This window comes from Microcaecilia unicolor, chromosome 8 (genome assembly GCF_901765095.1).
Source record: "Microcaecilia unicolor chromosome 8, aMicUni1.1, whole genome shotgun sequence".
Taxonomy (NCBI): domain Eukaryota; kingdom Metazoa; phylum Chordata; class Amphibia; order Gymnophiona; family Siphonopidae; genus Microcaecilia; species Microcaecilia unicolor.
In genome coordinates, this window is record NC_044038.1 from 55,734,472 (window position 1) to 55,747,815 (window position 13,344).

General features: G+C 44.8%; 1 protein-coding gene across 2 annotated transcripts in view; it reads right to left on the bottom strand.

Moving 5' to 3' along the window:
- Nucleotides 1-13,344, bottom strand: part of NTN3 (netrin 3) — a 273,099-nt gene that overhangs the window by 92,940 nt on the left and 166,815 nt on the right. For both annotated transcript variants that reach the window (XM_030213328.1, XM_030213327.1), the window contains exon 3: nucleotides 12,439-12,627. In XM_030213328.1, the coding sequence (XP_030069188.1) occupies nucleotides 12,439-12,627 (189 nt within the window). The remainder of the gene's footprint in view (nucleotides 1-12,438; nucleotides 12,628-13,344) is intronic.

Below are 13,344 nucleotides of genomic sequence, written 5' to 3' on the forward strand. Positions count from 1 at the left end.
GTTTCACAGTGGTTGCCTGTGTAACATGATTACAGGCTTCTTTCTGCATAAGTAGGGAATCCAACAGTGATAGATTACAAGCCAGTTCAACAGCACGTTTATCCTTGCCAGTCTGGTCATCCATAATGCTCATCAGACGACGTAGCACAAGAGCCCGATAATGCTTTTTGAAATGGGCTATTATGCCCTGATCCATAGGTTGGATCAAAGAGGTAGTGTTTGTTGGCAGGAAGACCACCTTGACGTTAGATGGCCTGACATCTTCACTGTGTGCAGCACAATTATCACAAAGCAACAAAATCTGACGCTTGTTTGCCCGCATGTCACGACTGTGGTTGTGACTCCTCTTTTACTCACCTTATTTCCGATGTCCAGTTTCCAAGATGGCTTCTGTCTGTTCAGCTTCCAAGATTGCTCCTGTCTGTCTTTCCTGTGTGCTCACTTCCTGTGTGTTCCAAGCCTCTCTTGGTGTCAGTGTGTTCCCTGCTCCTGTCCTGCAGTAGGTGACATCATCAGTGAGATTCTTTATAAGGAAGTGGTGTACTTGCATTCAGGGCCTTTGCATTGCCAAGGGTCGTCAGGTTAGTCGGTGTGCTGTTGCATGGTTTACCTAGCCTTGTTCTGTGGGCTCTTGCCCTTCTGCTTTGTCTTGCTCTTGTCTGTGGGCTTTCAGTCCTTCTGTTTTGCCTTGTTTACTGTCTGTGTTCCTGTTTGTGGCTGCAGCCTTGGTTCTTGTGTCTGTGCCTACTGTCCCTGTTTGTGGCGGCTTGTCAGCCTTCAGTCTTGGTTCTGTTGCCTGTGTGTGGAGCTCTGGTCTGTCATTCTGAGTGTCTGCAGTAGCCAGCATTGTCCCTAATTAGCTCTCTGCTGTGCAGGTGGTCTGCTCTTGTTCTACCCTGTCTGCTTTCAGCTTTCTTCCCTCTGTTTTGAACCCCTGCTTCTGCCAAGCTTGTATGTATATCCTAACCCCTGCTTCTGCCAAGCTTGTATGTATATCTTGAACCCTGCTTCTGCCAAGCTGTATGTATATCCTGAACCCTGCTTCTACCCAGCTTGTATGTATATCCTGAACCTTCTGCCCAACTTGTGTGTATATCTTGAATCCTGCTTCTGCTCAGCTTGTGTGTATATCCTGAACCCTGCTTCTGCCCAGCTTGTGTGTATATCCTGAACCCTGCTCCTGCCAAGCTTGTATGTATATCCTAAACCCCTGCTTCTGCCAAGCTTGTATGTATATCCTGAACCCTGCTTCTGCCAAGCCTTTATGCACGCCCTGTCTGCCTAGTCTGTCTTTGAATCCTGATCCAGTCCAGCTTCATCCTGTAAGTCCTGCAGGCAGCCCACACCTAGGGGCTCAACCTCTGGGGAACGGCGGTCAGAACGGGTGAAACCCAGAGCTGCTCCAGTCCTGTTTGCCTCCTGTTATCCCAGTCCTGTGGTTCCAGCATGTCTGCCTACAGCCGCAGTTCCAGTCCTGTCATTCTGGCCAAATCCATTCCAAGATTCCAGCTCCAGCCTTGCTGTTTGCCCAGTCCCGGCTGGAGGTTTCTGCCTGCTGCTGCCGCTCCTCGACAGTAGCCTAAGGGTTCACGTTCTAGTGACTGTATGTTTTGAACCTGAGATCGTGACACTGCATTCTAGTATCTAACTTCTTTAGCCACTGCTTCCAAATTTCCCCAGTCATCCATGAATTTGCGTTAGCCTCATATGACACAGGAAGTCGCTTAACATTCTTGAAGCAACGGGTTGTTTGCTCTTTCCAATGACGAGTGGTTCCAACTTCTCACTCCATCCATATTGCAGCAAAGGAGGATCGTCAGTCGGTCCTTCGATGTTTTACTTCCTGTAGTTTCGGCTTGTTTGAATGCAAGTGTTCCATCAGGAATCACTCGCCAGTAGAGACCGTTTTCATCAGCATTGAAAATGTCACGAAGTGCAAACTCGTCAAGATGGTAAGAAGACTGAAACAACCCAATTTCAGCACCAAAGTCATAAGCGTCTTGTTTTCACCATTCTGTTTCTTGAATTTTTATGTTGTTCCTCTCCTTCCATCTTTCCAACCATCCAACAGTGGCTTTGAATTCAGTTAGTCCAGACTTTCAGCTAGCTGATTAGTTTTCTCCATAAGCAGTGGACCACTGACGGAAAACTCTCTGCTCCTGACTTGAGAAAACCACCGAAGAAGAGCATCTTCTACATCCTCAGCATTTCCCACCCGTTTACGTTTCCTGTGTGGATTTGTATTGTTTTGCCAGTTTTCCAGAAGCTGATCTTTCTGCTTCAAGATACGTGAAATTTGACTGGGATTGACACCATATTCTTTAGCAATAGATGCTTGACTTTGTTTGTTTTCTAATTTTTTAAGAACTTCTATTCGTTCAGCCAGTGTTAAAGTCTTACAGTTGCGCGATGACAACGACGACTCCAGTGTACACTCTAACAACTTTCTTTCTCTTATTTCTGTATTGTAATGCTCTGCCTGTCGTAAGTACATAAGTACATAAGCATCACCATGCTGGGGACAGACCACAGGGTGCTGGGCTCGATGGACCCTTGGTCTGTTCCAGCATGGCGATGCTTATGTACTTACGACAGGCAGAGCATCACAATACAGAATATTTTAACCAGTGCTTTTTTTGTGCTGGTACTGGCATCTTTTTCCTGAGGTCCGCTCACTTGCAAATCTTTTACCTGAAGTTGTGATTCTCCTCTCTCCCCTGCCCTCCCCTCTTCACTTCACGGTGAACCGGAAGTGAAGGCAGCGCAGCAGTGCTCACTGAGGCAGGCAGGCTCTGCTGAAGTTGCTTGAAAGAATACAACCAGTGCTATATATGTCTTTGGTGTGGGAAGAACTCCTCATTCAGGGTGAGCTTGAACAACATTCAAATTAAAGAGAACAGGTTTGGAGGGAGGTGTGCAAGTGACACTGGGGAGAAATAAAAAATAAATAGTGTAATTGTTAAAATCTGTAAGTGGTTCAAAGTTTTTTGTTTTTTTTCTGAGCATGTACACCAAGAGGAGGGCATGAATGCAATGATGTGTGCATAATTATCAGGTAACCTGGGATATCTACAGCTAAAAGCCATTTCATTGCTGATGGTTCAACAGTAAGTAGTTGAGGAGTGGAGTGGAGGAGTGGCCTAGTGGTTAGGGTGGTGGACTTTGGTCCTGGGAAACTGAGGAACTGAGTTCAATCTCACTTCAGGCAGAGGGCAGCTCCTTGTGACTCTGGGCAAGTCACTTAACCCTTCATTGCCCCAGGTACAAATAAGTAGCTGTATATAATATGTAAGCTGCATTGAGCCTGCTATGAGTGGGAAAGCACAGGGTACAAATGTAACAAAAATAAATAAAAATAGTTTCAACAGGAAGTTTAGCTGACAAGAGGGGCATAAATCAAACAACGCCAGAGAAATACATGGCCGGCAATGTATTTTGACGGCGCCGCAAACAGCTGGGCAGACCCGTATTTTCAAAAAAGATGGCCGGCCATCTTTTGTTTCGACAATACAGTTCCGGCCAGCCAAATACCTTGGATTTGGCCGGGGTTTGAGATGGCCGGCTTCGTTTTTTAGCGATAATGGAAAGTTATGTCGGCCATCTCAAACCCCGGCCAAATTCAAGGCATTTGGCCGTGGGAGGAGCCAGCAGTTTTAGTGCACTGGCCCCCCTGACATGCCAGGACACCAACCAGCCACCCTAGGGGTCACTGCAGTGGACTTCAGAAAAGCTCCCTCGTGCATAGCCCCCTTACTTTAGGAGCTGAGCCCCCCAAACGCCCCCCCCCCCCCCCCAAACCCACTACCCACAAATGTACTGCACCCACTAAAATTGCTCCAGGGACCTGCATACAACCTCTAGGACTTATTGCTGCTGTATAACTTTGGCACACCAGTTCACACCTGAAGACTAATCTCTCTGAAAAAGTCCTTTCTTGAAATAAGCCGTTTACCTCACAGTTAACTGCAGATCAGAGGTTGTGCCCCACTGGCAAAGAGTCCCCTGGTACTAAGATTAGCAGTAGGTCAGAGCTGGCACAATGGTGTACAATGCCCTCTTTCAGCACCATGCAAGGTAAGAACTACGTTCTCTAACGTGGGTAACACAGGAAAGGGAACTAAAACTGGCTTACAAAAATGGCCACTACCGCATGGACTACAACAGGAAACAAAACAGGGCACACTCTGACCTGGTTGGCAGGGGGGAAAAGCACCATGGGAGTACAGCCCAGTACCCTACACCCAACACAATGCATTGGTAATGTGACTCACAGAAGGCAAAAGTAGAGAATAATAGACGATTCACCACTGGAGACGTGAGTCCAACAGTCTTTATTATATCAAAGATAACGACCCGACACAGGCCGTGTTTCGACGCTAAAAAAGCGTCTGCATCAGGGGTCAATAAATACACCAAGTAGTGAATGCAAAATGAGGAGTCCTACTTGTATGTGTGTTGTCAGCTCACTAATCACATAGCACTAAACAGCATTTTCTGTGGTGAATCGTCTATTAGTCTCTACTTTTGCCTTCTGTGATTCGTCATCGTAGAGAACTTTTCCTGTTCTACATTTTGGTAATGTGACTCTGCAGGGCACCTAACAGAAAAGGTGTCACACTCACCCAAGAGCCACATTGCAACCAGGGAAAGGCTGTCGGAGGATACAACACATTCTGCTGTCATGGAGGTGGGTACGGCATTTGAGGCTGGCATATAGGCTGGCAAAAAAGGTTTTTTAGTTTTATTTTTTTAGTTTGGAAGGGGGTTGGTGACCACTGGGGGAGTATGGGGAGGTCATCCCCGATTCCCTCCAGTGGTCATTTGGTCAGTAGGGGCACCTTTTTGAGGCTTGGTCGTGAAAATAAAAGGACCAAGTAAAGCCGGCGAAATACTGCTTAAGTCCGCTTTTTTTTTCCATTATCGGCGAAAGCCGGCCATCTGGTAGCCACGCCCATGCCCGCCCATGTCCTGCCTTTGCTAATCCACTGACACGCCCCCTTGAACTTTCACCGGCAAAGCAACAGGAAAGCAGCGATGCTGTCAAAAATGCCGCTTTCCATTATACCGATTTCGCCGCTTTTCCGAAATCGCCGGCCATCTCCCGATTTTTGTCGGGAAATGGCCGGCGATCACTTTCGAAAATAAGCTGGATAGTGTTGAGAGCTGGTAAGTGAAAATCTGATTGCTTTTTTTTTGTGTGTTTGTTTTTATATAAACATTCTCCTTGGATAGGAAGAGTTTGTGATATGTGAAAATACATATTGCTTTAATGAAATTGCTAAACTTTAGAGTCAGAGACTTATCAATGAGGGATACATGCAGTGCTATTTTTTGTGCCGGTACACGCCGGTACGATGTACCGGCCCCTTTTTCCTGAGGTCCGGCTCACTTGCCCCGCTCCCTTCTGTTCCTGCTCTCGCGCTCCAAAATCTTTTACCCGATAGTCGCGATTCTCCTCTCTCTCCTGCCCTCCCCTCCATATCCAGTAATTCTCTCTCTCCCTCCCCTGCCCTCCCCTCCATGTCCAGCATGTTGCCTCCCTCCCCTGCCCTCCCCTGCCCTCCCCTCTCCAAGTCGCAGCAAACCGGAAGTGAAGGCAGCGCAGCAGTGCTCACTGAGGCATGCAGACAGGTTCATCTCCTCTCGCGTCGCTTCCCTTTCAGTGCATCCTGCTCTCGAAGGCTACAGGTTTATCCCCAGGGAAGCTCTAAGATGGGTTTGGAACTCTAGGATAATAGAGAAAAAACCTGGACTGGCTTCATGAAGTGGGGGGATTGTAACACTCAATAGGTTCAGATGAGACTTTGTGAGCAGGGGAAAGAATAAAGGGAAGGACAATATGTTATCATAGGAACAGGACCAGACACTAGAAAGGGGAAATTAACACTCTTACCTGATAAAGAGGCAATTGCCAGAAATTCCAAGCAGCAGCCAGGATTGGGAGAGAAGTTGCTGTGGTCCTTGGGGGAGAGGAAGTTGCGGTACAACCTCAGGAAACTGATAGTTTGACCTGGGAGGGAGCAGAGTGCCCAATAATCCTGGAAGTTGAAGTGCATAGTCTATCCTCCAATCCAGTTTCAGAAAGGCTAAACCAATCAGTTAGGCTCTGGAAGCCTAGGAGCCACGCCTGATCTAGAGAAGGAAGACAGCAGGAGGAATTGACAGCTAACATCCAGGGCTAGAGAACCTGCATGCCAGAAGAAGGTCCTGGGCTGAGATTTCAGGGTGGGGGTAGGTCTCCAAATGAAATTAAGCCAGAAGAATGGGAGGTGGGATCTCTTGGGAGGCTTCAGGACTTAAGCCATGGAAGCTAAGAACCAACCAGTACTAAGGGTGAGCCTGTTTTGAAACCTTGCCCTGTGTGGTGTGGTCTAATGAGCATAAAGTACCCTTTCTTAGGAGTTAAGCTGTAACCCGAGTTAGTAGAAAAGAAAGGAAGACTCTTGATTAGAACTGTGTTTAATTTTGCTGCTAAGAGGCCTATGCTTCAGTTATGGTTTTGTTTGACTTTGAAACTAGAGATATTATTTGTGCCTCAGCACTTTGAGTTTCTGACACTGGTTGTGTGGACATACAATAAATCTTCCACAGAAATCAGTAGACAAAGAAAACAGGAGTGGAAGTCACCAAAATGCAAAGTGTTTATTCCCAGTTATGCTGGATGAGCAAGGTGCTGCTTCTCTATGGCTCAGCTGGTATTTAAGATTGTCCAGTTTTCAGTTGATACATCCTTTGTTCATTTGCACTATAAATATAGGACCCCTGAGGAAAGTTTGCATGCCGAAACACGGCCTGTGTTGGGTTATATTTCTAGTTGCATTATCAACTGTGGATGAATAAATCTTTTGGACATCATTTTGTATCTACTGACTTTCATAGACATTCTTCAACATTTTTACTTTGGTGACTTCCATTCCTGTTTTGTTTGTCTATGGGATTTTAGTGCACATTGTATAGGATTGCGAGTAGCAAAATGAGTACCCAATTCCAAAATAGTGTCAATTAACTATCAATTATTTATTAGATTAGTTTATGGATCGGCATCATATATAGAATCTGAGGTTTGTGCGAAGTCTTCAGCCTCAGCTCGATGTGTGCAGTATAAGCCTATGTTCACCATAAAGAAAGCCAGCAAAAATGTTGTGTGCACAATTGCTAGGTTTGTGTGCTCTTGTAGAGAACACAGGTCAGGAGTTAACGATTTCTATAATGATTACTGCAGCGGGATCTATGCAGGTTGCCATGAATATCTTTTGAAAAAGTTCCAGACTGCACAAAACACTGCGGCGAGATTAATCCTGGGAAAATCAAGTTTTGAACATGCTCAACCTCTGCACTTCCTTCTCCACTGGCTGCCCGTGAGGGAACGTATCTTTTTCAAAATTTGCTCACTAACTCATAAAAACATTTACGGGCAAGCTCCGGAGTACATGCTTCGCCTTATTGACCTCCCACCCAGAAACGCAGTAGTCACCTCGCGTTCATATCTCAACCTGCACTTCCCAAATTGTAAAGGCGTCAAATACAAGTCGATCTTCACTTCGTCTTTCCACTACTCCAGTGCCAAGACTTGGAATGTTTTGCTGAAATACTTAAAACTACAAATGGATCACCAACTGTTCAAGAAGCTGCTGAAGATTCACCTATTTGGATTGGCCTACTCCCCCTATACTCTTACCGATTAATTGTCCCACTGGTATGCCCCCTTCCCCTTCCTTGCCTAATTGTCTCTTACCATAACTCTTACTGTATTGTTATTTTACTTAATCCTATGTAAGCCACATTGTGCCTGCATGTGTGGGAAAATGTGGGGTAGAAATGTACTATAAATAAATAAATACATTGAAGGCAGCACGAGGACCAGTTTCAGTGCCACTACTCCATAATATTAATGCCAAAATTCACTCTCCTGGTCTCTCACTATTGTAGGATTTAGATAATTGTTGACTGGGCTGAACTGCTTTTCCGTAAGCTGATGCCCACTAGCAGTTTGAGTAGTAAATCTGAAATACAAAAGTCAATCGTTTGAAATCACTGGGCAGTGTTCAAAGTTTAATGGAAACCAAATTTGCACTGATCTATTTAACACAGGCGTCAGTTCTTCCTGGACAAACTGCATATGGCAAAGGACCAAACAGTTTAACAAATGCATGCTGGCAGTATGGTCACAGTACTCGGTCAAGCAAAGATCAAATTTTGGAAGCAGCAGAAGCTTGGGGATCTCATTCTGTATCCTGGCAAAGCCCGATCATGGCCCAGGATTGACCAAATCACATTGGAGGTGGTGGGGGGGGGGGGGGGGGGGATGAGATAGGACTCAAAGAGTCTGTTATGGTGGAGCAGGGGGAGGTTAATGAGGAGGATGGGGAAGTGAAATTTTGTCTTAAAAAGGGATTAACAAGGGAAGCAGAATGAAAAATTAATCTTGAGTGTCTTTTAAGGAGTAGCCTAGTGTTTAGTGCAGCAGACTTTGATTCTGGGGAACTGGGTTCAATTCCCACTGCAGCTCCTTGTGTCTCTGTTTCTGGGTAAGTCACTTAACCCTCCATTGTCCCAGATATAAATACCTGTATATAATTTGTAAACCGCTTTGAGTGTAGTTGCAAAAAACCACAGAAAGGCAGTATATCAAGTTTTTTTTTTTTGTTACATTTGTACCCCGCACTTTCCCACTCATGGCAGGCTCAATGCGGCTTACATGGGGCAATGGAGGGTTAAGTGACTTGCCCAGAGTCACAAGGAGCTGCCTGTGCCTGAAGTGGGAATTGAACTCAGTTCCTCAGTTCCCCAGGACCAAAGTCCCATTCCCTTTCCCCTTTATTACTTCAATTATTGCATGTCTAACTCTGAAAAGGATTCTTTTTCTTTTCCCCCTTGTGACTTTGAAAGCTGCTCAGGCTGACCAGTAAAACTTCAAAGAGAGGCCATAAGCGAGGGCCTGTGGCCTTTACCTGCAAGTTTCATTTCCCAAGTAATTCATGATGGGACATCAGCTTTCTTGCACTTAAGAGATGGAGAAAGCAGCTGTGGCTGGGAACAAAAGGCTCATAAATCCACCTCGCTGCTGGGGGGGGGGGGGGGGAGGCATCAGAGATGTGCTGTACTCTTGGACTAAAGCGCAGTAATAATAATTTGGTGTTTTATGGCATTTTCCATCTACAGAGGATGCCAATGTGTTTGAAGATCAAGGAGATGGGGGACAACTGAGAAATTAGCACCTTCTTTTGCACCAAAAGGTCATGAAGAATGGACTTCCCTTAACTGGAGTGTACATGTGGATGAAGAAGGGGAAAGGGCCTAAAAATACATTTGCTTTCATGTATCAAGTGGAGCTGTAATACTTTCTTCTAAACAAGAGACTTGTGTGGTCATCGAAGTTCCTGTTGGTTCAATTAGAAGTATCGCAGCCCACAAATAATCCTTTGTTCACCAACACCAATACAGTTATTAGCAGTCTGTAGTAATGTTACCTAATGGCTTGATTATACCAGTAGCACCCATCTGGCTTAGTGACAATTTTACAAATCACTCAACTTCAGCAACAGATATGTAGACACCTCTGGAGTGTCCTGGAAGCAGAATCGGTGTGTGGCTTACATAAAGTCAGTTAAGAGGAAAGGGGGGGAATAAAAATATTGCTATTATTTAATTACTGTAGGGTAAAGTGAGATTTATGAAGATTAAGTAACTTTGAGTAGGTACTTTTCCGTTCTGTGCTTCCACAGCCAGCCGACCCTCAAGCAATGCAGTCTGGGTTTAGTTTTATTTATAACTGTGCACATGTAAATCTCCATTTTTTGCTGTTTGCTCCCATAACTATAGATGATACATTCATCAGTCCCTCTGGATGGATTTCTGATACATATTCATATTAGAACCAATTCTATACATTGGCACCTCCATTTAGATGTGCTGATGGCATGCACTGGTTGCCAATTCTAAGATGCCATTATAAAATACTAACGTAAATCAGCACGGGTGTGCCTCTGTTAAGGTGTGACCATTTACACCATATCAGTGGTATGGGCAAAGTGCACACCTACATACTCCAAGGGGGTCTTTTACTAAGCCACGGTAGCTTTTTAGCTCACGGTACAGATCAGCTAGTGGTAAATGCCGAGATGCCCATTATATTTAATTGAGTGTCTCAGCATTTACTGCCAGCTGATTTCTGCTGTCAGGTAAAAATGCTGCCGCAGCTCAGTAACTCCCCCCCCCCCACCCCCCCCCCCCCCCCCCCCCCCACAAGCGGTATGTGTAACTGGTGCTAAGTCACCTAGATTACTGCAATGCAATCTATGCCGGATGTAAAGAACAAATCATTAAGAAGCTCGAAACAGCCCAAAACACAGCAGCCAGACTCATATTTGGAAAAACGAAATACGAAAGTGCCAAACCCCTAAGAGAAAAACTACACTGGCTCCCACTTAAAGAACGTATTATATTCGCAATCTGCACTCTGGTTCATAAAATCATTTACGGTGAGGCTCCGGTCTACATGTCAGACCTCATAGACTTACCACCCAGGAACACTAAAAGATCAGCATGCACATTCCTGAACCTCCACTACCCCAGCTGCAAAGGACTAAAATATAAATTAACATATGCGTCCAGCTTCTCCTACATAAGCACGCAGCTATGGAATGCATTACCACTCGCCGTGAATAAAATGTGCGACCTAACTAACTTTCGGAGATTACTGAAGACCAGCCTGTTCAACAAGGCATACCACAATGATCCATCCTAATACCATACAACGAAACTCAAGTCAGAACTGGATAAAACCTAACTCTCTATACTCGACTACCAATGTCTACTCTACCACGAATGAACTTTAACGCAATACCACTTTATCTCTCATTCTGAATATGAATTCTTTATACTTGACTGCTTAATCTACTATGCCAATCAAGATCTTTAATGTAGTATCACTTGTATCTCTCACTCCGGAAATGGCGATCGCCATGATGGAACAATGTAAACCACATTGAGCCTGCAAATAGGTGGGAAAATGTGGGATACAAATGCAACAAACAAATAAATAAATAAATATTATCTATGAGTTCTGGGTGTCATTTGGAGACATGTCCATCCCCCTGCAGTTATGCGCTAAAGCACTTAGGGGCCCTTTAGCAAAGCCACGGGAGGGCTAATGAGCGGGTAGCAAGCACCAATTCAGCACTACCACCAGGGTAGCGCAAGCGACCGATGGTAATTTCGAGTTTGGCATGCGCTGAATCCCGCGGTAGAAAATATTTTTCTATTTTCTACTGTGGGGGCGTTCCTGGTTAATCAGCAGTGCAGCCATGTTGGCGCACGCTGCATGGTTACTGCACGGGTAGCGCATCAGCCCTTACCACTAAGTCAAGGTCTCAGGCCATAAAGTGGTGCACACTAGTTTTAATTTTTGTGCATGCCCATTTTCCCGGTCTATTTCTCAGTAGTAAAAGTGGCCCAGCGTGCGCCTAAAAGACATGCCCACACTATTGCAGGCCACTTTTTACTGTGGCTTTGTAAAAGGACCCCTTGGGTGTTATCTTATAGAATAGGACCTAATGCAGATTCACACAGAACTACCAATTATTGGCACCTCTGATGCGTTTAAGTGGTGTGTATGTCTAGGCAACATTTTTCTTTATTTATTTGGATTTTGAGCACACCTTTTTCAGTAGTAGCTCAAGATGAGTTATATTCAGGTACACTGAGTATTTCCATGTTCCTAGAGGGCTCAAAATCTAATTTTGTACCTGAGTCAGTGGAGGGTTAAGTGACATGCCGAAGATCACAAGGAGCAGCAGTGAGATTTACTCTAACCACTAGGCCACTCCTCCACTCCATTATGTGCATTACAAAATTTACGGCTTAAAAGTACGAGGCCCACTTATGTTACTACGAGATCATTGAAAGGGTGATTTTGAGGTGAATATGCCTGTGGAATTTAATTTTTGAAAATGGAGGTGAGAAGTCTAGAGGGTTGAAAGCTAATAGGGAGAAGAGGTAAGGGTGAAGCTTTGTCTAGGATGCATCAGCCCTGACTGTCTAAAGAGAAGGCTCCACCTGCTGTTGGGAAGATCCATTTTGTGTATCTATAGAGCAGTCTGATATAGGTTTCTAATCAGTGCAGAGCTTCCAAACTATCCAGTTCAAGGAGGGAAATTTTAGGCCAGTTCTGGATTCTTTCTGACCGTCCTATCCTGATGCATCAAAAGACCTGCACCTCAGCATTGATTTTAATAGCTAGGATCAAGGACTACATATATATATGCTGCTCTGGGACACAAGCTCAAAACCAGAACTGGCCAAAAAGTCTCCATCTTGGAACTGAGTAATTTGGCGTCTGGCACCAGTGTCTTTAGCGGGTTCATATCAAACTGATTCAGCTCCTCAGAATCAACTAGCTGCAATGAAGAAAGCTGAAGGCAAACCTGTGCGACTTACCTTTGCAGGCTTTGCGGTCTGTGATAGCCTTGGTCATATCTCGATAAAAGCCCTCTTTGCAGTAATGGCAGTGCCGGCCTGCTGTGTTGTGTCGACAGTTCAGGCAAACACCACCACTCTTCCTGCCAGACAGTTTATAGAGTTCCATGTTAAAGCGGCATCTCCGGGCATGGAGGTTACAGCTACAGGCTGTGGAAGGCAAAGAACAAGAAAAGAATTATCAGGATTAAGAACGACAATAGAGGAAATGCAGCCACATTCACACCTGGAATAGTCACTCATTTCTGTCTGTTTTGTTAAGAAAAGCAGAATCCCAGAATGCACTGCAATGGAATATTCCAAGTCTTCATTCCTCAGAGAGACATTAGGGGTCAATATTCAAAAGCAGGTGTCTGAATAACAGCACTTGCTATCCAGATAAGTGCTGCTGACTAGGATATTCAGAAGCATTATCTGGATATGCAGATAATGCCAGGGTAGAGCCAGGGCAGTCCTGGAACCTATAGTAGGCTAGATTAGGACAGTCCCCTTTCATAAATTATCCATAAACATTGGAGAAGTAGCCTAATGGTTAGAGCAGTAGACAGGTTCAGTTCCCACTGTGGCTCCTTGCAACTGCTCTTCATTACCCCATGTGAACCCTCCAGGGATATAAAAAGTACCTGTATGTAATATGTAAACTGTTTTGGTCGTACAACAGAAAGGCTGTGTATCAAATACATGACCCATAAGTTTTCCATACAGCAAACTATTCCAATTTTGGTGATGGCATTGCACAGATATTTGTATATGAATCTAAAATCTTTAAAATTTAAAAAAGAAGGACTCATATGATGGTGGAGCAATAATTAAACTTTTACTGTAATAGTATTTCCTAATGGGAGAAGAGGATATATTTGTGTGGGG